The 23,553-nt window shown below is 42.1% G+C and overlaps 1 protein-coding gene across 1 annotated transcript; it reads left to right on the forward strand.

Moving 5' to 3' along the window:
• The first annotated feature begins 550 nt into the window (after positions 1–550).
• On the forward strand, positions 551–22,957 carry LOC128151076 (ATP-binding cassette sub-family A member 9-like). Its single transcript, XM_052808085.1, has 37 exons — positions 551–1,044; positions 1,253–1,411; positions 2,254–2,354; positions 2,720–2,946; positions 3,739–3,877; positions 4,390–4,575; positions 5,164–5,296; positions 5,973–6,144; positions 6,888–6,946; positions 7,927–8,037; positions 8,519–8,694; positions 9,025–9,144; positions 9,495–9,633; positions 10,169–10,259; positions 10,868–11,007; positions 11,461–11,610; positions 12,141–12,300; positions 12,600–12,766; positions 13,188–13,315; positions 13,747–13,884; positions 14,451–14,564; positions 14,996–15,166; positions 15,332–15,445; positions 15,618–15,728; positions 16,325–16,393; positions 16,952–17,043; positions 18,064–18,184; positions 18,506–18,623; positions 18,886–18,977; positions 19,720–19,898; positions 20,369–20,444; positions 20,964–21,058; positions 21,658–21,780; positions 22,038–22,178; positions 22,337–22,416; positions 22,508–22,563; positions 22,689–22,957. The coding sequence occupies exons 1-37, from the start codon at positions 1,011–1,013 to the stop codon at positions 22,776–22,778; spliced, it is 4,572 nt and encodes a 1,523-aa protein (XP_052664045.1). The 5' UTR covers positions 551–1,010; the 3' UTR covers positions 22,779–22,957.
• The last annotated feature ends 596 nt before the right edge of the window (positions 22,958–23,553 follow it).

Below are 23,553 nucleotides of genomic sequence, written 5' to 3' on the forward strand. Positions count from 1 at the left end.
CCAGCTCTCTGTTCCTTTGGATGATCTTGGGCTATTTCCTTTGAACTTCTCCTTGGTTGTCCAAACTGTAAAATGGAGAGAAGTTCTTAACCTTTGGCATGTTATTGGCTTCCTCCGAAGTGGTGTTTACCCAGATAAATGTATTAACTTCCAGTGATCTGTTTTATTCTAAATGATATTATTTTCTTTCTCGTCCTAGCTGGAAAAATGCAGGGGATATTCAAGAAAGCCTCAAAAATCTTTCAGCAAACCCGAGCTCTCCTGTGGAAAAATATTCTTCTGGTGTGGAGGATGAAGACAGAAAGTTTTCAGGCAAGTACTGGCTCTTCCAAAGGAAAGTTACTATTTCCACTACAAAGTATTTTTATGTTGCATTGTTTTTATGCTAGGTGATATATGAGAAGCCTCAGCTGGTAGTGTGGTTCTCTGGAAAATGTCAACAGTTACGCTTCTTCCCGTGACACTACAACATCACGGCATAATAAGGGCTTGTTACAAAGCTGACTTATTGCTTTTGGTTGTTGATCCCATTTCTGCACTGTCCAGAGGAACACAATGTCCAATTCATGATCACGGGTGTAAAATTATCAGCAGACCTCGTTGGCTCCGGTACTAAGAAAACATGTTTTTCACTTGGAACATTCCTCATATTTTAAAATTATTACACCTGTGAAACAGCTCTTCCTCCTGTACAGAAAGAAGGCTTTCACGGCCGGAGGAGCTGGACCGTGCAGCCAGATCAACACTGGATGAGAAGGGTCCTTGAAGACACTTTCCATACCACCAAGTCACTGGGCTGCCACTCACCTTTGCATTTCCTTCCTTTCATCTAGGAATGGATTACATCATTGTTTTTTCTCTTAATAATACAAATATCATCCAGTTTGATATTCCACCACCCGCGGCAAGAAATCCCTTATGACTTTCTTGGACGATTAGACGACCCAGCCTTTAACGCTACAGGAGTTACGCTCGCATACACACCCGTCACAAACACCACCAGGCGAATAATGAGCAAAGTGGCTTCGGATTCTGCAATGACGGGTAACGCTGCTCTTAAATCCTTGTTACAGCCGCCCTGTCTGAACTGACCCTGACACAGTCCTCGTTGGGGTGGGGGGAGAAAAGCATTTGGACAACAGAATTTTTGAGGGTACAAATTATCGCTGATGCCCATTTTCATGTTGTTGCATGACTAAACAAAGTTTCAGCTGTGGTGGGTTTATTTTTTTTTTCTTTTTTTTAATGACAGGTATAATAATAGAGGAGGTGGAAAATGAGAAAAAAATGGAAACGAGAGGAATTTTGGAGGAAGACATTATTGGTGTTGTTTTTAAGGATGATTTCTCCTACCGTCTCAGATTTCAAAGCTACAGTGTGGTGTCTCCAAATGATGTCTTTGAACACATCGGTAACAAAATAAATGAAACCAGAGAATTTGCTTTTACATTAAAACATGCTTAGATGGATCTCTGTGCTGCCATGCCACTCAGAAGGGCTCAAGACTGTATGTGCTAAGTGCTTCAAGAAATGTACTAATTAGAATTTGAGGTTTTGTTCACTTAGAAGGAAACAAATGTCAGAGAAAAAAGTTTTTAAGAACATGTACACATTATCCACAGTCCTTTTCGTCCCTCTCCCTTCTATCTCTTATCATGTCAAATCATGCCTGGGAAATGAGCATTGTGTGTGCACTGATATACTTCTAACATATAGTGCATTTACATATATTTAATACATTAAAACATAAACCTGCACACACATTTGTCTACATTGCTACTACTTCGACCAAATGCACCCCTATTGACTGAATAAAAGTAGTAAACTATCCGAAACAAAAAGTAAGCTTATTATCAGATAATAATCAAGTGAGTTCATCATTTGATGGGAAAAAAAAAAGTTTTTTGCTAAGAACTGGTCTTGGGAAATGGAAATGATGGAGAGGCTATTTATTCTGTCTACACAAGTCAGTTGGGCACGTTTACGGTTGCTGTACTTCGAGCCTGGGCTCCTGCCAAAATAGGAGAGCTGAGCCTGGGCGGCTCTTCTGCGCCGTGAAGACAGACAGGGTTGATGCCACATCAGGTGGCCCATGGAGCCAAAGCCACCAACTCCCAATACCACATTATTCCCAGATTTCCCAGCTCTTAGGTCAAATACATTTTAAACCCCACACATTATACGTAAGCATTTATATACACATATATATGGAAATATATAGATAAAATTCTTCCTTTTTTTTCTTTCCTACAGATACCTGCTCCAATTTTTCATCAAGTCACTGCAAAGTTCCTTTGTACTGGTATGCAGGTTTCCTAACAGTGCAGTCCAGCATTGATGCAGCAGTCATAGAAGTAAGTATGATCATGATAGAAAATATGTTTTCTCTTCTTTCCAAAGTTATTTGTAAATTTAAAAAAACAACCAAAAAAACCCCCCAACACCAAACCAGTTCATTTTCTGTGATCATTAACTTTTAAAATACATAGCGTGATTCGAAAGTTAAAAGAATGATAGATCATTCTTGTGGCTCAAGGCAGCATTTGTTTCTATTACAAGGCAATACAAAAGATACTAAATATTGAGGTTATTTGCCACTTATAACTGTAATGTTGTTATTGACAGACTAATACTTTTAATGCTTATGAAAACCTGTTTGTTTTGATGTTGGCTATTTCATTACAGCAAATCAAATTAATGGCTAATTTCTTTTCGTTAGGTGAAAACAAACCATTCCGTCTGGGAAGAGATGAAGTCAATTAGCGGTGTTCGTCTGAAATCACCCTTGATCAAACCTGTATATAAACTGGATTATATTTGGTTTATTATTTACATTACATTATGCTTCTCCCCATATATGTACTTTTTATCAGTGAAAGTTATAAGAGAGAAAAAGAAGCTCAAGGTATTAATGAGAGCAATGGGTTTGCAAGATATCGCATTCTGGTAAGTCTCATAGAAATAAACTGTGTAATTACAGGAATTATATTATCTTACATATATAAGATGTATAGTAGCTTGCAGGATGGATGTGGGTCTGGTACCACCGCTCAGGTGAGAAACAGTAATTCCCCAGACTCCAGGAGCATTCACAATTGCCTCACCATACCTCTGGGCATTCTGAAGCCAAGTTTTGCATGTTGTTGAAGCAAAACCTTTGCTGCTTTTATCTGTAATGGACCATTTGCTGAGGACCTCAGTTTCCAAGCACATTGCTCTGATACAGAGGTTTTTTTGTTGTTGTTTCCTATACTTGGCTCTGCTCTCCTCCCCCAAAAATAAGAAAGCACTCTTCCAAGTAGCAGAGATGCACGTAGCAACGTTCTCGGTGTTGAGGTGTTGCTTGCCCTCAGGAAATGGGTGACTATGCACAGAGAACACAAGAAGTGAAGAAACAACAAATTTGGGGGAAAACTGCAAATGATGAAGCACAGGAGGGACATAGGGTCTATCAAAACAGGCTTCCAAAGCCACCTGAGCATGAGTATTTCACATCACTAGGAAAAGTGTTAAGAATAAGTGATCCTGGCTGCAGAGGATGCCCTGTGGCTCTTTGCTGGCATCATTTGGGTACGTGCAAGACATGGATATTTGCACCTTTCCAGTCTGGAAACTGTAAATTGAAGTGTATTTGGAATTACGAAGTATTTGAATTAAAAAGAGTGTGTCTTGTATTGGCTATGTCATGGCAAGTGCTGTCATGCACAGAGGCAAAAATAACTATGCCTTCATTTGTAGGTTATCCTGGAGCTTGCTGTACACCGTTTACATTTCAATAACGGCAAGTCTGCTCACGCTGATCACGATTAAAGGAGTCATCCATGATCACAGCTTTTCTGAAATATATTTTTTTTATTTCTTTTATGGCATAGCATCTGTAAGTCTGCTTTTGTGTTCTTAAATGATGCACAATCTTTTCCGTTTCCTAATTAAAACACCTGAAACTCAAAGACTACAGAGTACTCTAGGGCTGGGAGTTATATGAGAAAGTAACAAAAATTTCTCCACTACTGGGTTTTATTGTTATACTTTGTAGGCTAATATATCACTCCTATTACATTTTGGGATTGAAATCCTACATTTTCTGGCTTGAAATCAGAGTAAAGAGAGGTGCTAACACCAGCATTAATGGGAAGGCTGGGGCTGCCTCCTTGCCTCCAGCCTCCTCGAGAGGCCAAGAGGGGTCTGATCTGTCTGCCCCTATAGACCTGTCCTAAGTATCAGAGCTGTCTGCTAAATGAGGCAAGCCTTGTGATGTGCTGTGTGCATCTGTAGGGGACAACTGAAACTCAACTGGGTCTCTAATTTTGCTCATTGGATTTTCACGTTGTTTTTTTTTAATTGCCAGCAGAAGTACATCCTGCTAACTACTGGTTTTCTCTTCTGCAGATTCACTTCTGTTTCATGCTCAGCTCCTTGTTAAAGCAGCCAAATATTGCCAGTTTTGTGGGATTTGTCCTTTACGTCATCTTTGGATTCCTGGGCTTTTTGACACTGTTTGAAAAACTACCACCGTCTTCGGAATGGATTTTTAATCTCTTCAGTCCTTTTGCCTTTACAGCTGGCATCTCAAAGGTATGTTCAAAATAAAGCCAGCACATCATAAAAGTTCAGCCCGCAGCAAACATGCTGCAGACTTCTGCCAGATAACAGTAGCTGCCATATGTAATTTGCATTGCCATAACGACCCAGTCACACCCCTCTGCCCTAATTGCTTTGTGAAAAAAAAACTTGACTCTAAAAAGTACATGCCAATTCATAACAAATATAGTTGGACTGTCAACTGCATCATGAATTTTACCAGCTGTATATACAATAAATTTCAGTCTCTGGAGAGTTATCACAGCAGTGGGATGTGTCTGGTGGGTACCAGGATCTGCAAGAACTGTGAGGTCTTGAAGTGCTGACTTAGCAAATACCATGTGCATCACTCTTCTGGTGTAGTAACAACTTCTGCACGATTTTGAATTCAGCTTACCAAAGCACTTCTGATCCTTGTGATCATAATAAATGTTGCCCTGCTTAGAAACAGCATCGTGATCATGAGCGGGCATGGGTTTCTGGCAAAAACGGTCATGATGACACAGCAGTGGCTTGCACATAGTATTTCTGGCTAAAGGAAGTGTTGCATCTGACTTGTGCTTTTTTCTTTTTTTTCCCTAGATGGTAAAATTAGAAAAATATGGACCAGCTTTTACACCAGAATTGTACCCTTTCTTTAACCTATACCTCATACTGAGCCTTGACAGTGTCTTGTATTTGCTGTTGGCCATCTACTTTGATAAGGTTTTGCCTGGTAAGTAGAAGTGTGAGGGAAAGAACACAAATTTCCTTGCATTTTTCTTCTATAATCCTCTCCCGTTATAGGGGGAAAGTCACCAAAGGGGCAGTGGGATAGAGCTGAGAAAACTGCAGTCTACATGGAGCAACACAAAAGGCGTCCCAGTAGCGAGCTCGTCAGGCTGTGGAAAGGCATCTTAACAGCAATGAGCCTTGCCACGTTACGTCAGGGAATGAAAACTGGATTTGCTGGTTTGCTCAGGAAAAAAAAAAAAATTGGGAAAAATCCTGTTTTCCCAGAAGCTGGGTGCATGTAGCTACCTCATTTGGCCCTGTCTCAAAAACAGGCTCCAAAAGGAACGTTAAACCCTGAAGCGAGGCACCGAGATCCTACTCCAACATCCCTAACCACTGGGTTTAAAAGGATGTTGTAGGACTTGACCTGATTTTCCTATACCTTCTGGGCCAAAGAGCTTGTCAATGAGGTCTTTGCTGTGATAGTTCCCCACCTGCATTTACAATATGGACGAGTGGACAACTTTAATTACAGAACTTACCAATCTTTTTACGCTGCTGAAAGTCTATATTCTGCAGCTATAGAGGAAGAGATGGCTGGACATGGCATTTATCAAAGTTGAGATGACAGGTACCAGTTTGGGGCTGATATTTCACCTTCTCTGTTTCTGAATTAGGCAAATATGGAGCACCCTATCCACCTTCGTTCTTCCTGAGACCATCGTACTGGTTCAAGCCCAGGAGTGGGTACACGGGTGTGCGAGCTGGCAGCGAGAGCAACCACGGTCCTATCCCCAGCAATAACACCGAGCCGATGCCTCCAGGCTTTGATGGGAAGGAAGCAATTAGGTAAAGACTCCTGTAGGCATGAAAAATACAACACTATGTGTTATATTTGACTCTAGAGAGCATAGCCATATTGCACCGGTAAATGTTAGACTGAGCCATCTAACATATACAGATTAGGTTAATGGTAAGCTTGTGAAAGGGAGGCTTTGTTCAGTGTTTCGTTCTGCTCTAGAGCTGGATTTGAACATTTATTAGACATCGTGCATCCTCTGTGCCAGGGACCGACCTGCTGCCCCACACTTTCCTCTTTTCAGAGCAGCAGCAGTGAGTCTGTTCCCCTTCACCATCGTCTTTAAGAACACTGCTGATGGAGTGTGCTGCATAAGATACTGTTATTTACATCTTTACGGGGCTAGGTTGGCCCATTGCTGTTGCTGCCCATTGCTTATTACTAGAAAGCAAATATAAATCTGCTAAAATAATAACTAGGTCATTGCTTTTAATTGTATAACCACTTGTTGTCTCATTCCCTAGGGCCTCCTGCTTCATTCACTAAGTGTTCTTTGAGTTTGACTGTGAAACATTTTAAACATCTTTTAGAAAAGTACATTAGCTAAATCTGCTTTAAAGTGCACAAAAAACAAATTGCATGAAGCAATTCCTTCAGATGGTAACGAGCAGGACCAGTTTGAGGAGGAGGTTGAGAATATTCTTCCAGTAGTTTCCAAAGGTTACTTCGAGGCAGAGGAAACATGCCAAAATTGTGAGATTCAATAGTAATGGCTTGCTTACGTTTCCTTTAGACTAAACAATATTAAAAAAATATACAAGAAGAAGGACAAGAGAACCGAAGCTTTAAGGGGTAAGAAAGGCTTTGTAATTCTTTTAATTTCATTTTTCACTACGTACGAACGCAAACTGTTTTGAAATGTACTGGATGTGCTTAATTCTGCCTCCAGCACTGTTAAAATACATTATGCGATGGTTATTTCTGCTGGGGTAAATTACTGGCAAATTTCTACCAGGTTGTTATCTCCCTGTTCACTCCAGGAAAATTACCATTTATTGTATTTTGCTACAGTAGAAGTCTCCTTAAAAGCTGTGGGGTTTGCAGCAATGAACCACTGTAAAAATGCCCTCTCAAACCTCCCTTTCAAAATGTGAACTATTTTGGGCAAACAAAAAACTTGGCTATAGCCAGGGACCAAAAAAACATATCTGCTCTCACTGGCTGAGCAGTGTTCTCCAAGCACTCGCATGTCTGCCAACTGCAGGTATGCAAGTAGTTGGCATAGTCGTAGCATAGTTGTGAGGTATTTATTAAATACCTTTGTTTAACAAGAACTCCAAGTGATGGTGAAAATATCAATATGGTCTCAAAGGTTTATATTGAATAAAAAAAACCCCAACACAAACAACCCACAAAACCACAAAATAAGTCTTTTTTTTTTAAAAGGAAATGAGGTGGCAAAGTCTGGCTGCTTTGAAATAACTCCTGAAATCTCAGGCGTTGGAAAGGCTATGGACATTTCATTCTCTGTGGACTGTCTCTTGAGCCACGCTAAAATAAAAGGTTATGAACCTTGTAGAAAATGGAAGACAAAATTCTTTAAATATTAAAGTTAATACACTTGTTCCCTGAATTCAATCAAGACATGACTGCGCATTCCTTATTAAGTTTAGTCCTAACTTCTGAAGATGCAACCCATGTTTTTGGATCTGTGTTTTTGCCTCTCAGCTTCAAAAGAAATGTCACTCCTCTGTCATACCTGGCAGCAAGCTACAGGTACGAGTCTATTTCTCACAAACTTTCATCCTAATGTTATCCTATTTCTATTCTAGGTTTGTCCTTAAATATATATGAAGGCCAGATCACTGCATTACTTGGTCACAGTGGATCTGGAAAAACTGCTCTCTTACATGTGCTCAGTGGATTTTCCAAGCCTTCAGCTGGTAAGATGATGGACCTGGATGCTGAAGAGATGCTGTCTGTTTTTTCAAGTGTAAGGGGGTAAAGATGCAAAAACCCAAGTTTTCCCTCAGTCATTCAGTCTGGCTTGTTGTCAGTGCAGATTGCGGCTTCAACACGAGCTTCACGGCTAATCCCTTGTGGATACACTCATGTGTGCAAGCATACACAGACGGTTATTTCTCCACCTGGATGGCCCAATGTTTTCCATGAGCTGCATACCTATAGGAAATATGTTTTTGTTCTTGAGGGAGAAATTTGGTGCTCTGATATACTTTTGAGTGGCATTAAAGCTCTGGACAACTCGAAGATATTTTGCCTTTTTTTTTTTTTTTTAAACACTTGAGAAACATCCACAATGCTGGAATTAATGTCAAAGATATGAACACGAAGCAGTCTGCTTTCCCCTTATAACTGGGAAATACTGTACAGTATGAAATCTGTTTCGTTCATTCCTGTGTGCAGGTTCTGCAACGATCTACAACTACAAAGTTTCTGAAGTACAGGATATGGAGGGAATTCAGGCAATGGTTGGGATTTGCCCCCAATTTAATTTGCATTTTGAAGCCTTAACAGTGAAGGAAAACCTGAGAACTTTTGCTCACATCAAGGGGATTCAGTGGAAAGAAGTAGAGCAAGAGGTTGGTATGTGCTTGTCAGTCACTGACCTCTGTTTTATGGCATCTTGGACAGTTTGAGCTTTCTTTAAAAAAGATTATCACCAGCACCTTGTTTTGTGGAAATGAGAACAACCCTAATTTAGGGGAGAAGTGATTTTTCAATTCTTTCTTATCCTCATGTCCTAAGAGTTAGAATTCAGATTTGCAGTATTTATCTCTAAGCAAAGCCATTTAAAGCAGATAAGTTTTAAACCTTGAAGTTATACTCTCCTGTACTGTGTGTAGCCATTTATGAATTAAAATGCAACCAGTGCTTTGGAAATCTGGCTCTTGTCTTTGTATATTGCCAAGGTGCAGAAAGTTCTCACGATGTTGGACCTCACTGACCTTCAGGACGTTCGCTCTGATGCTCTGAGTGGGGGACAAAAAAGAAAATTGTCTCTTGGAATTGCAATTTTAGGGAATCCCCAGGTAGGGACTGGTCATATTTACACATACACAACACATATGGTTTTAGCATGTAGCTTTGTATTTTGACTTGGCACGCAGACATTTGTACTTTTCCCCTGGCACTCCAAGTCTGTTGACCTACTAATTCACGCTGCTGCTGGAAAGATCGAGGAACCTAGGTCAATGAGAATCATATTTTAAATTAAAAGGATAATAATATTGTAATAGAAGAAAGAGCATTAAAAACGGCTGATGTTTGAGGATGCATTTTATTCTTAGAGTGAGATCATCAAAAGCATGAAATGAAAATTATGTAAACACAGAAATGCCAGCGTGGACACGTGGAGGTCTGATCTTATTCACCTTTGCAGGTGTTGCTTTTAGACGAGCCAACAGCTGGGTTAGATCCCTGCTCCAGGCACCACGTGTGGAGCCTTCTGAAGGAACGCCAGGCTGGACGCGTGACGTTCTTCACGACCCAGTCCATGGAGGAGGCTGATGTTCATGCTGGTGAGCCCAGATTTTCACACTGTAGTTGACTACGGTTTGCAAATGAGGGTTTCCCATCGCAGAGCCCATGTATGGGTCCCACCATGATGCGGTCTGTGCTCTCTGGACATGTTTTGTCTGATAGCAACCACCCAACCCAGGCTGAGCAAAGGCTAAAACTGGACTAACGTGCCCCTCCAAGACCTTGCTTTGCTCTGCTTCAGGATGAAGCAGTTGCATATTACCTGGATATACCGCTAGCAGCACCCACACAAATTAGTGATATTGTTCGAACTGATATTTTTGCTATTTCCTTATTGCTCCTGGGCTGCATGGGCAATTGTCCACAAGCCTGTAAGATTGCATAATTAAAAGATTAACCTTGATGCTTAGGAGAAAGGCAGCGGTTTAAAAAGAAACCTTCAGCACTGGCCTGGTTTTACTCCTCTCAACTTCATTATAAAAATGTCTGTTGAGTTCAGAAGAAGCAGAGTGAGATCAGTCTGCTGCACTGCTGTAAATCCCCCCTAACCCCTTTGTATTCATACCTCCTTAGATCGGAAAGCTTTCCTGTCAAATGGGAGATTACAGTGTGTTGGCTCATCTCTGTACTTGAAGAGAAAATGGGGAATTGGCTATCACTTAAGGTAAAGCCTTTTCTTTTTGGTCATCACGCTTTTTATGAAAAGCTTCTAGTCGATGTGCCTATGTTCTTGTAGAGTCTGTGTCTCTATAGAGTTTCTATATAGAGTAATAGAAATCTTGACAATTCATTTTAGAAGACTTTTGAGGCTGCCAAAAATATGTTGCTTTGGATAGCAAGCTGCTTTGCTTTGGAACCCGATCCTGAAAGCTCTGAGCGTGTACCTAAAAAGACTTTGCAACCTGCTTTGCAGCCAAAAGGGGACCAGAGTAAGATGAATTGCAATTTCCACATACTCTGTGGTGCCAGAGTGACATACGACAGCTTTAATGTGAAGTTGTTTTTCTTTGGATTTTAATTTCTGTGTTCTTGGTTTAGCAGTACTGGCCAGGATCGTTATTCTTAACCTCAACAATTTCTTGCATGCATGGCAAAACCAGGGGCACTGCAGATGTCTATAAAAATTCCCACTGAAATGCTGCCCAGTTCTGGAGGTTTCCCTATGGCCTGAAGAATGACCACTGGCTTTGTATTTTAAATGGATGATGCATACCTTTTTTTTTTTTTTTTTTCTCATTTAATAACATAGCAGTTGCTTTTTAATACAAACAGGATGCGCATAAATGAGCTGTGTGACCCGGAGCTTACATCATCCCTGGTCAGACAGTACATCCCCAATGCCGTGCTCAAAGGACAGAAAGGGGACGAGCTGTGTTATATGCTACCTCTGGAAAACACTGATAGCTTCCCAGGTAAGACAAACCTGTTGTTGTACATGTTGTAAAGAGAAACCAAGTGGTGGGAAAAGCAGAAAGCAAAGTTGCTGTGAAGGGAATAACTATATTCCGTGGTCCATACTGCATGGGAGCTGCATAAACATCAGCCTTAAAGAAAGCCTCTAATGGACATGCTAATATTAATAATGCAGATGAACAAAAGAAAATCCACCAACTAATCTACAAACTAAAGTCCACTGAGTCTCCTCTGGTTTCAGGATGAGATATCTTCTACCAGGAATGCCCATGGTAATCAAGAACTCTGAATTTTCTACTGTTTACCTCTAAAGAGCGCAATAATTTTGCCATGGCTTTTAAGTTATGCAGATTGCGAATGCTAGAATGTACAATATGAATCATGCCCGTCTAGTGTTGAGCAGAAACTCTGCCTTGGTTGCTGGGCTGAGTCTGGTTGTTTCTATTGTGCAGATCTGTTCAGCCATCTCGAGAGCAGTCTTTTGCAGGGGGTTGTTAATTATGAGGTTAGCAGGACAACCCTGGAAGATGTTTTCCTGAAGCTGGAGCACAACGAAGCCATCGATCAAGAATTTAAAACGTTGACTCCAACTGGCAAGTGTGGTATGATTAAGGTTCCATATATACATATGTTTTAATTGAATGTCTAATGAGTTTCTGTTCAATGTGAATTTTGGTAGTTTTTAGTAGGTCAAGAGTTGCAGTTGTATTCAACTTTCCTTTAGTGAAGAATATCTTCTTGGAGAAGTCTAGATGATTCACTCTTGACTTCCCACAGGCTTTTAAGCACAGGAATTGAAGACTGATGTTGGAAGGGTGTTTGCCTTTGAAGGGTATACTGCCCAGACCAGGAGGTGGGAAGAGATAAACTAGCCAGAAGGCATTTCACAAGGCCAGTGAAGTTATTGGATGTGTTGCCATATGAGCCCAGGTTCAGCCAGTCTGAATTCACCGATATAAATTATGTTCTGGATAAATTATGGCCCATTTTCTCTGCCCTTGTTTCTTTTCTGGCTAAAAAATAAAAGCGTTCCTCTGTTCAGAACAGAAGATCCTTGTTGATTGTTTGAGATTAAAGTGTGTTCTTCGAACGCTCTTTGTGGATAATGGTATTTCTCGTGATGAACATGCAGAAGACGGAGACCTCGAGGAGAGGGACCAAAGCCTCCTGGTGTTTTCCGAGCAAGGGAGCGCGGCAGTGAGCGGGATGGCACTCTGGAGGCAGCAAGTGTGTGCCATCATGAGAGTTCGCTTCTTAAAACTAAAGCACGAAGGAAAGTTTCTCAGGTCCATGTAAGTACGGGAGCTCTCGCCTCCTCTGTAGTCCTCGTGCTGGCTTGGTCCTTTTCAAAGGATTTCATCATTCCCTTGAGTGACTGGGGGAAGGCTTAAATACTGGTGGAGATGTTTAGAAGCAGAGAATTAGGTGGAAAATGTTTAAAAGCTGCAGTAATAAGGACAGTGGGAACTTACTGGTAGAGCTCTGAATTGCTTAAGTTTTAAATTTCCCCTTGTCTTTCTCAACATCAATCACATAATTAGTTAAAGGTGGAGTTCCCCTAGACCCACTTATGGTCTGTTTTTCCATCTAGATTGCTGTTCTTTGGAATATTTATCCTTCCAATGCTGATGATTTTCATTGAATTTCAACTGTGGGACAGCTCCACTAACTGGGAAATGACAGCTAGCTCGTATTTTCTTCCCACTGAAGAGAAAATTGGAGATAAATCAACAAATCTTCTCATCTTCAATGATACAGGTGAAGAACACATGATGTTGATTCACTTTCTGCACCACTCTAAGTCCTCTTAGAGTTGATAGACCAGCCTTGCCTTACTCTTTCTGTATGTTCTTTTATATATTTATGGCTTTGGGAGGTGTTTTCTTCTGAGCAAAACCAAATTCAGTTTTAGTGATGATAACCAAGTAGCGGATATTTAAAAGAGTAATGAACTAGGCAAATTAAAAAAAAAAAAGCAATAAACAAAGTAAGTATGGAAACATACATTCTGTTTAACCAGTTTAATTAAAATAGAAAAAAATAGAGAAAATATGTTTGCATAGATTCTGAATGTTTGGATTTTTTTAACATACCTCTGCAAGTGGGAACTTGTCTATATGAAACTGTTTATTTAAAAAAAAAAAAACAACCCTAATTTCTGTTCTTGATTTGAATTCAGGTTCAGAAATTGAGGATTTCATTGCTGCTTTGAAAACTCAAAACATAATCCCAGAAATAACTCTTGAGAAAAACATCACAAGCATTCCACTGTATAATGGAGCTATAAAAATATCCCTGGAAGGCAAGGTGAAGGATATTTTTTCTTCTTTCATCCTGTATGTCAACAGGATTTTCTGAAATGTGTTTAAATGAGGCACAGTGAAATACACACACCAGCAAGAAGGGAGACTATTTATTTGACATATTAAATAATATTGGTAGTCCTGTTTGTGGGAAACCAGGATTATATTTGGCTCTTTCCAGTATATGCTTCTTTACAGCCATCTTTAGAGAAAAGCATTAACGCAAGTCTTTTGTGCTTTTCTCCAGAAATTGTGTCTTTATCAATCATTTCGCTCGTGGTACCTGTTAGCACACTTCCAGGTCTCCGTGGTCTCGCCAATAAAACTGTCTGCCTTTGCCGTTGCTTTTCTTTAAACCCTTCACATCTGGTCACCTCACCTTCACCCAGGACCTCATGGGCATGACAGTAACGTCTTTTGCTCTTACATCTTCAGAGCTACCGATTCACGGTCATGTGCAGCGCAGAACCCATCAACTGTTTCCCCGTGCTCGTGAACATCCTCAGCAACACCTTCCTAAGGCTCTTCAATTCCACTGCGCGCATCCGCGTCTGGAGTGAGCCCTTTTACAATGTGAGTGTCCTGCCTTTCTTGGTGAAAATTAATTCAAATAGCCATGCCGAAGTGATAAGGGCTGGACGGGTTGGAAGCCTGGTTGGATGAGCGACCTCCAAGAGTTGGGGCCAGTGGTCCAACTGCTGGCCGGTTCCTTGGGGCATTGCTCGGCAGTCAATACCGGTGCTATTTAATGACAATTTCTTCTGCAGTGTTTAAGAGCTCTGTAGGGTTTCAGTGCCATAAGATATTTAAGCTTCTACTATGTGGCAGTGTGGTAGGAATACAGCAGTAATACTTGCAAACCTCACCTTTCCTCAGCGTCTGTTTGGCAAGAATCAGCATCAAAAAGATGGTCTCTATCCTCAAAAATTTACAGTAATTCCAATACTTTTTGCAAATTCTAAGATGCTAAGTGTTTGGGGTTTTTTTTTTATTGCCTTATTTTGTGTTCTTAAACACAAATGACTTACCATTAGTGTTATTGCTCACTTGCATGTTTAACCATCGCACGAGCGCCAAGCTAGCTAGATTTTCCCTGGGCAGCTGTTGATTATTAATGACTCTGAATTTCTTTTCCGCAGACACAAAGCCCAGAACTAAAGAGTGATATTTTCTTCATCTGTCTCAGCTACATGCTCATTTTGGCTGCTGGTTTGCCTCCTCACTTTGCAGTGAGCAGCATGGAGGATTACAAGGTAAAAAGCATGTGCTGAAAGTGGTCTTACACAAGAAGTGAATGCAAATACAATGTCTCTGGAGAGCAGTTCATGTACCAGTGGCCTGGCTGGCATTTCTAGGTAGGATTCTAGAAGAAATACAGCCACACAAGCACAGCGTTGTACCAAAGCACGTTACCCTGCATCTCAGGGGATCAGCTGGGGCTCAGAACAATTTGGGTGTTAATAAAGCTTTTGGGGTCAGGAGGATTTTTTTTTTTTTTTTTCCCTTTTTAAGAATGATGTGGTTTTAAACAAGACTAGAACTGAGAAAGAATTGAAAGTGCTTGGGAAGAAGAGGAAGGCTTAGCCAGGGAAGGGAGGAGCGAGGGTAATGGAGAAGGAGGAGGAGCAGGAATGATGCTTTAGGCTCTTCTTAATCAGCCCCCCTTTCCCATTTGCTTTCGCAGCTCCGGGCTCGCGCCCAGTTGCGGCTCGCGGGGCTCTTCCCCTCGGCATACTGGTGCGGGCAGGCACTGGTGGACGTCCCTCTCTTCTGGACCCTGGTGTGCCTCATGTTCGGGGTTCTGCTGCTCTTCAACCGTTTCTGCCCCTTGCCGGCCAGCACCGTGCTGCCCCTGGTGAGCTTTTGGCGTGCGGGGAAAACGGGCAGACACAAATCCCCCTCCCTTGTTTCTCAGTGAGGTTTTGGTTTCAATATTTTAATTAAAATGGACTGCTCTAGGTGGGTTTTCATATATCCACATCCATCTCCTTGTTGCTGATATCAGTCTCTCTCTCTCTAGATCGTTTGCGTCATTGGTTACGGAGTATCTCTCGTCCTTCTCATCTATTTAATCGCTTTTAAGTTTCGCACTGGACGAAGCAATCGTTACATTTGGTCTTTCATCTTCATTCTGGTAAGTGAAGTGAATCTTCACTCTGAAGTGTTTGATTTACACATCTTGCCACTTGAGGTTTCATTTTTCAAATATATTGATATTCGCAAGAGTAACCCAAATCAGTGACAAATAGCCTATTTTTAAGCAACAATACATTAATATTGAAAATACTTTTTCTGCTTTATTCCAGGTGAATTTCACTCTCTATATGCTCAGTGACCTACACGAAGAGTTTTACTTCACCGTCTCTACTTTGATTCCTGTGTTTCCACTGCTGGGCTGGTTGATATTTTCCACACCGGTAAGTAAACATGTCCTACTAAATTCAATAATGGTCCTAATGGTGCGAACTGGAAAAGCAAGAGGCACTTTCCAAATTCTCTGTCTCAAAGTGCCAACTGTCAAAAAAACAGAGTGAGAAAAGACAACAGGAGAAGAAAAGGTCCAGGCTGGGGAGTGAGAGAAGGGATGAAGGTTTGACTTGTTAATCCTTTATTTGATTGGGATATTTTTGGTTTGTTTAGTTATGAAAAGCTGCTACAATGACTGTATTTTGGCAGCCAGGGTAGCATGGGAGGGGAAGGTGGTGGAGTGGGAAGACCTGCCGGGATGAAGTGAGCTGGCAGAAGGAGGTGGAAGGACTGGGAAGAGAGAAGCAATGATAGAAAAGCTCAATCTAACCTGGCTGATTTGAGGCACCTCTGAATCAGCTATAGCCAAGGAAGCTGCAGTTCTTTGAGGCAGTATGAACCCCCCAAAATAAGTACAGATCAAAGCTCCTTTATCCCATCCCGAAGAAAAGCTAAGTATCCCTACATCCCACACTTGCTCCGACCCTGCACTGATGCACACAGTGCTAAGGAATTTTTCTAATTTACTGATATTTTTTTCTTGTAGCGTTTCTCATTGTTTCACAATGTTGGTCTTCTTGAGTCATGGAATCACATCTTCGTAGCTGTCTTTGCAGTAAGGAGCAATTTGATGACGGTTGTTTTGGAAAGGATGACTGTTCTAATGCAATGGACTTGCGCTGGGCTTGTATAACTCTCCCCATAAATAAAGCATGGGTTATGTGGTCAAAGTTTCACATTAAATGTTGGCAGGGGAGGTACATCCAAGGAATCACGGGCTTGTGTCTCATCTGACCCCTGGATGCTGTACCATACGTGCAAAAAATGGTGGGGGGATTAAATAGAGATCATGTATAAGGCAGAGATATTATTAATCAACTAATCAGTCTAATGCTGCTTCTACAAATGAAAGATGTGATCTCTGCTCCTGGAGGATATCTGCTGGGGTGCAGATTATCTGAGCTAAAATTGCAGTATGAAGTCAAGGCTTTTGCAAATGATCTGCATATGAGATGGAAATGTATGCAAAGCATCAATTTAACTTCTGCCACTTTTGGACCTTTTCAATAGCCAAAGTAAATGAGATAGGTCCCTGCATCCCCTTATAATTAAAATTAATCGAGTGTGTTGTTACCTTGTCTCCATACAAACCTAATTAATTTTTGCTTTTTAGCCTTACATCCATTGTGTGATTTTTGCTTTTCTCCTGCGCTGTTTGGAGATGAGATATGGAGAAGCAGTTACCAGACTTGATCCTGTCTTCAGGTGTGTCCCGGGCAGCCGGGGTGCCTTGCAAGCCATGGTTATCCCGGTCTGTGGGGTGGGCTGGGTGCTGCACAGCCAGGCAGGACCCTCCTGGCTCACCCCCAACAGCAGGAGGAGGGGAAGAGTGAACTTAAAAACATTTTGCAAACTGTGGACAAAACCCATATTTTTAGTTTTAACCAGTTTATCTGGAGGGGGCGGGGGGGGGGAATTGAGAATGAAGGGAGGGATTTTTTTATTCCTTTTGGTCATTGCGGTTTCCAACTTTACTTACTGGAGTTCCCCTGAATGTGTCTGGAGACAAATTCCCACCCAGTGTGTTGCAATAGAAGGTCAGTTGAACTACAATGTCCTAGAGAGAATAGTAAATGTGATTTGAGATTTTTTTTTTAAATTAAGCTTCATAGCTGAGGTTTCAGGACATTTCACTACAGCTGGCTAAATTAATGGTGACAAATTGAAATCCAACATTTTAACTCCTTTTCAAATATGTCAGTATTGCTCTCTGCAGGGTGGAGACTTCCCCTAAAGCTTCATCAGGCTGGGCTCATCTGCTACCTGCTCTCTGCTTCTCTGTTACCAACAGCGTGCTGCTGACCACCTAAGTCATGTTGGAGAAGATCTGTAAAAAATATTAAATTGTCAAACATCAACAAATGTAACTGAGCTAGGAGCTAGATGCCCAACTAGCTTTGAAAACCTGCCCCCCATGTATTTTAATTCTCCTTGAACAGATCACTGGCATGTGTCGAGCAGGGGACCAGTCAATACTTACTGATGAAGGAAAAGCTAAAGCTGGCCTTTATTTTCTCATGCATGCCAGTGGGATTTTTTTTTAATTTTTTTTTTTTTTCCCCCATGAATCAATATATTGAGCAAACACTGTTTGTGGAACAGCTCCCTGAATTCAAATAAATTTTGCAGGGTGCTGCATTGGCACTGCCCTGGGAACAAACTTGTAAACCCAAGCGTTTTTGGAAGTGATTCCCGGTGACACCATCTCTCTTTCTCTGTTCATAGGATCCAGCGGAGGAGAGCGGTCACCCACCAGAACAGGGACCATCCTGGGGAGGAGTCCCCAGAAGTCCAGGCAGAGAGGGAGAGGGTGAGGAGTGTGATGACCACCCTGCAGCAGGAGGAGGTGAAACCAGCCTTCTGGCTTGTTTTCTTTTTCATTCTCCATCTTCAGGTCTGTCTCTGCTTTCTTACCTCATGCATTTATTATTTACTGATCTGATGTCCAAGTGCACATCTCGCCATCCAGCCCACGGTCGCCCTGGCACCAGAAGGAGTTTAGCTGGCACTATATTTTTATTCCCATTCTGCTTTTTTCTTTTTTTTTTCTGTTGCTCGGTTTCCTGGATTTTTAATTTAGAAATTTTCTCTTTAAAGAGTCATACTTAATGGTAAGAACAGATGGGATAGAAGGAGAGTTTTTATTTCCCACTTCATCTCTTCACAGGAGTCGGTTATCATTGTCAACAGTTTGCGCAAGGAATATGAAGACAAGAAAGCCAGTTCCATCTTTAAGAAAAAGAAGAAAGTTGCTGTCAAAAACCTCTCTTTTAGTGTTAAAAAAGGTTCAAGTATCTTGCTGCACTCCATATAAATGACTAAAATCTAATGTGAAGGTCACATTTGGAGACCATATTTTTGTTAGAATTTTCTTGTGTGCCACCAGACCCAATGCACCTGGGCTCCTCCATTCATAGTTTTAATTTATGGGGATAAGTTAATGAACAACCCTTTCTCCTACTGTACTTTTAGATATTGCCTAGCACACAGGGAAGAAGGTCTTATTAAAAATAACTATTATTAACAGTTCTTGGATATTTGTTTCAGGAGAAGTATTAGGTCTGTTAGGACCCAACGGATCTGGAAAAAGCACAACTATAGACATGATTTCTGGAGATGTAACGGTGACTGCTGGGGAGGTAGGTGATTCCTTTGGAGCAGCTGGGGGGATGACCTTGATGCCTTTATAAATTAAGGGTGTGATAAGGTGATCTGGTAATGCAGCCCTTGTGTCAGGGAATTTATGTACATGCAAACCTGGATATTTACAGAAGTAAGAAGAAAGTGTTGATTTACACAAAGCACATTCTAGTTTTCATCAAAATCAATGTTACAGTTTTAAGGGTTTGAGCTACATAAAATCTTCGATGTGCATTTGAAACCCATCGTGAAATTTCACAAGACCTGTAAGAAATGTTGACATCTAAAAAAAAAAAACCAACCCGTCTTCAAAAACAGCCTTGCAAAACCAGGAAATTGAAAACTAATGTGAACAGGGTTGGGCCAGTAACAATCCATCACTTAATTATGAGCAGGGTGATTAATGACATGTGCTGGGCGAGGGGAAATACCACTGCTGTTACAGATTTGGGACTGAATGTTTGAAATAGAAAAGTACTACTAGGAAAAGATAGTCTCATGTTGGTACTATTACCCAAAGTGGTAAATACTGTTTGGTTTTGGGAAAACACTGTCCTGGATTCAGGTGAGCAGAAGCCGTGGTAGATGGAGATGACCACTCCAATGATGACGGCCTTCCTTTCCCACGTGCTAATGAGGTTCCTCACAACACAGAAACAAACACGACCGCGTTTCCAAGGGGTTCGTTGATTCACCCCAGGATAAAACACTACGAATACGGAGCTGTGTGTGTTTGTGCAGGTGCTGCTCAAGGGCTGCGATGCGGCTGCCTCCTCCCCAGGGCAGGACAGCCCGGGATGCCTGGGCTGCTGCCCGCAGCAGGACCCGCTCTGGCCAGACCTCACGGTCCATCAGCATCTGGAGGTGTACGCCGCCGTGAGAGGGATGAGGAAAGAAGATGCAGTTGTTACCATCAGCCGGTACGAAGCCAAACGGTTTTAGCTTTTGGTTCGTCCTCTCTCCAAAGATATTGGACAGGGAAAGGTTTTTCTGCTAACAAACCTGGCTCGTGTGATTAAGACACAGCATCTTCAGCGCCTCTTTACCTTGGAGAAATAGGATCTCCTTCTAATGAGATCTGCTACTTTAGAATATTCTCAATCCCTTGTCAATGAAGATTTTACCCCTAGTTTATCGAGAAAACGTCAGGAAAAAACCTAAACTTGCTCCAGTTCGTGACCAGTTACATGAGTAACTCAATTCTCTTATTAGCTGCACTTACTGTCTTGAGTTTCTGCAAATTTCCTTAATTTACTATCCGAGCTAGAAATACAAGGTGATGCATATCAGCCGAAACAAGTACGTTAGTCTCTGGTTCCTCAGTACCCTTGACACAGCATTAGCAGAGAGAGATGGTCACTTCAGCATTATTCCTTTCCATTCCCCACAGCATAGCAAAGGCCTTGGATCTCCAGAAGCATTTAAAAACCCCAGCTAGGAGGTTATCTGCTGGAGAAGCCAGAAAGGTACGTGTTAGATTTGTGTTTGCTACTTGAGCAAGTACTGCTCTTTCTTCCTTGAACGTGGTGCACGGAAAACCTTCAGCAGAGTGGGTTCCTGGCATGTTTTATTTTCTTGAGTAGCTTTTGAATCCAGCCTGGCAGGAACCCCCCCTCTCCTCTTTCCCCACTCTCCCATATTGTGTGTTTAATAAATGCTAACCACAAATTGGATTTACAAGGTAATAACCTCTTCATGCCCCACCACATGCATCTGCCAGTAAATGGGATGGAAAACCACTTTCAGATCTCTGGCAGGCTTGGGAGTTTTGGGGAAAGCTGATTTTGGGAGATTAATATGTTAACTAAGAACACCTGAGGGTTTGGGTTTTTTTTTTTTTAATCCCTGTTCCTCCTGCATTTTGGAATCAAGAGCTCCAGCTTCTAAAAGATTCACGGGGATTAAGATGTAGCAGGAAAACACGCCGGTTTTGCAGGTAAAGTAAAAACAGACCTGACCTGACCTGAGTGTCTTTCCCATTTCAGCTGTGTTTTGCGCTGAGCATCCTGGGAGATCCGACGGTAATGCTTTGGGATGAGCCGTCAGTGGGCATGGACCCGCAAGGGCAGCGCCATATGTGGTGAGCAGTCCTGTTTTAGCAAAGCTGAGAAGTGTGTAACAGATTTAATAAGATGGGTCTTACCCTCCCTATCGTAGTAATTGTCGAGCAGGCAAAGAGGTTCTGCCTCAGTGGTAGAGTACATCTGTATTTTCCCTTTTTCCTAATGCGCAGGGGATGGGGTACCACTTGCTAAACTCCTTATTCAGCAGGCAGTAAGCCCTTGCTAACCACCAGATGTAATCTTTACGATAGTGCACCCCAAAAAAATCTAAGTAGACACCAGCTGAAGCCATGCATTTGGTACAAAAGACAAAAATTCCTGTTTTCTTCAGAGCAAGAGAAAAAAATACAGGTAGTTCTTCCTTTTCGTCATTCAGACCTAGTGCTTTCTCTGGCTTTTCGTCAACAGTTTACAATTTGGAGGGATGCTGACATGACAAATTGCAACATAGGATTGGCATCCACGTGTGATCTTTAAGCAAGATATAATTGAAAACTTTTAAATAGTCATCCACTTCTTTATAATTTTATCATTTCGGTTGGTTTTGGGGAGACAGACATAAACCAGATTTTCTCTGGCTATTCCTGGGAAGTAACCGTGATCCCTCTGTTCCCAGGAAAGTGATTCAGACTGCCATGAAAAGCAAGGAACGGGCAGCCATCCTCAGCACACAGTACCTGGAGGAGGAGGCGGCGGCGATGTGTGACCGGGTGGCCATCCTGGTGTCGGGGCAGCTACGGTGGGCACCGGGGTTGCATTGCTCACGGGGATGCCACGCTATTTTTAGCCTGGGGTTTTGTTGGGTTTTTTTTCCTTCTTATAATCTAATAGAAATTGTTGGTTTGGATTGTCCCGGGTTTGTGAAGGAGGTAGGTTGTTTTAGCAGCACAGTATAAGCAGCTGATGAACAAGAGGATGGATATTTGCTGCTCATACCCAGTGATTGCTTTATTTGCTGATTCTGATGGTTTGAGCAATGTTTTCCCTCCTCTGCAGGTACATCGGTTCCCTTGAGGAGCTGAAAAGTAAGTTTGGCACAAGTTACCACCTAGAAGTCAAAATGACGGACATGGGGCAAAGCGATGCTCTCCACGCCGAAATTCTGCACCTCTTCCCCTACGCAGCTCGGCAAGAAAGGTCACTACCCTGTGGGCTGCACACCCAGCCCAGACTTGTTCTTACTGACCTTGCTCAATAATTTATGTGGGAGTACAGTAACGCTACAAGCAACCCTAAACCTTGGTGTTGAGTCACAAAATGATGAATTCTTTTTTTTCTTTTAATGACTTTTTCAGGACTTCTTCTTTGCTTACCTACAAGATACCAATGGAAGATGCATTACCTCTGTCCCGGACTTTCTCCAAGCTAGAAGCAGGTAAAAGGAAACAATCAGTTAGTAAGAAGATTGCTTTCAAATTGTTCATACGGATTTGTTTTTTAAGGATGCCTTCTCCATCCCTCCGCAGCTAAACAGAATTTCAGGCTTGAGGAGTACAGCTTGTCATTGCACACTTTGCAACAGGTATGTTGATGTAGAAGTTGCGGGTTAAAAACTGCTTGTGTAAAAAGAAGAAATAGCCTTTGACCAGTGTAAATACTGTCAGTCCTTGGCAATAACAGGGTCGTTTCTGCTGTGGCACGTTGCAGGTGTTTGTAGACCTCACCAGAGACCCAGAGGAGCACGACCTGGATGCAGCATCCAACGGGGCTGTGGAGCGGAGACCGCTTCACGCCTGAGCCCTTGGAGCCACAAAGGAAAATATTCAGTGTATTTCATCAATGTTACCGATATGTGTGATCCGATGCAGCCCTAGGACTTGGTTACCCATGTCGCAACACATACAGCTCTGCCGGTTTTCTGCCTCACAAAGAAAAAAAGAATAGTTCTTTTAATAAAGCCTTTATCCTTTGACAAATTGATGCCTGCTGTTCATCTGTACCCCTGCTCAGACTGATTCGTGAAGATTCGCTGCACTGAGGAATAACCCTGCCGGGATGAATTGCTGGTCCCAAGGCAGCGAGGCGGGCGCTGCGGCTGTGCATGGGGGTTTGGTCGTTGGAGAGAACCATGTGCAAACTCAGAGGAGGCTCTGAAACCCTCAATCATCCATGGCAGGAGGACACCAGGGCTTTGGCTTGCTCAGTTCTGAGAAGCATCATCCTTCTGGCTGGTATAATGCGGCCAACAAAGGTGGTGTTTTCTGGTGGAGGGGCGTGGGGTTGTGTTTTGACCCAAAAAGCTGTTGTTGCTGTGTGTTCCAGCTCAGACCACCTTGGCCCATCTCTGGTCCCCACCACTGGGGACACGGAGAGAGGAAAGGACTCAGCAGTCCCTGGAAAAGTGTAATGAAAACTGGCAGCTCTTAGATAACCATCTTTAAAAAAACCAATTATTATCGGGAGTCAAAATAAGATGTGCTTTGACCCAAAGTAACACTGGAGCAGGACAGTAGGCTGAACAGGTCTTCTTCTGGCCACAGCATGTGTGTCTGACTTGCTTTCGTGACCGGGA

The sequence above is a fragment of the Harpia harpyja genome, chromosome 14 (assembly GCF_026419915.1).
Source record: "Harpia harpyja isolate bHarHar1 chromosome 14, bHarHar1 primary haplotype, whole genome shotgun sequence".
In the NCBI taxonomy this organism is placed as follows: Eukaryota; Metazoa; Chordata; class Aves; order Accipitriformes; family Accipitridae; genus Harpia; species Harpia harpyja.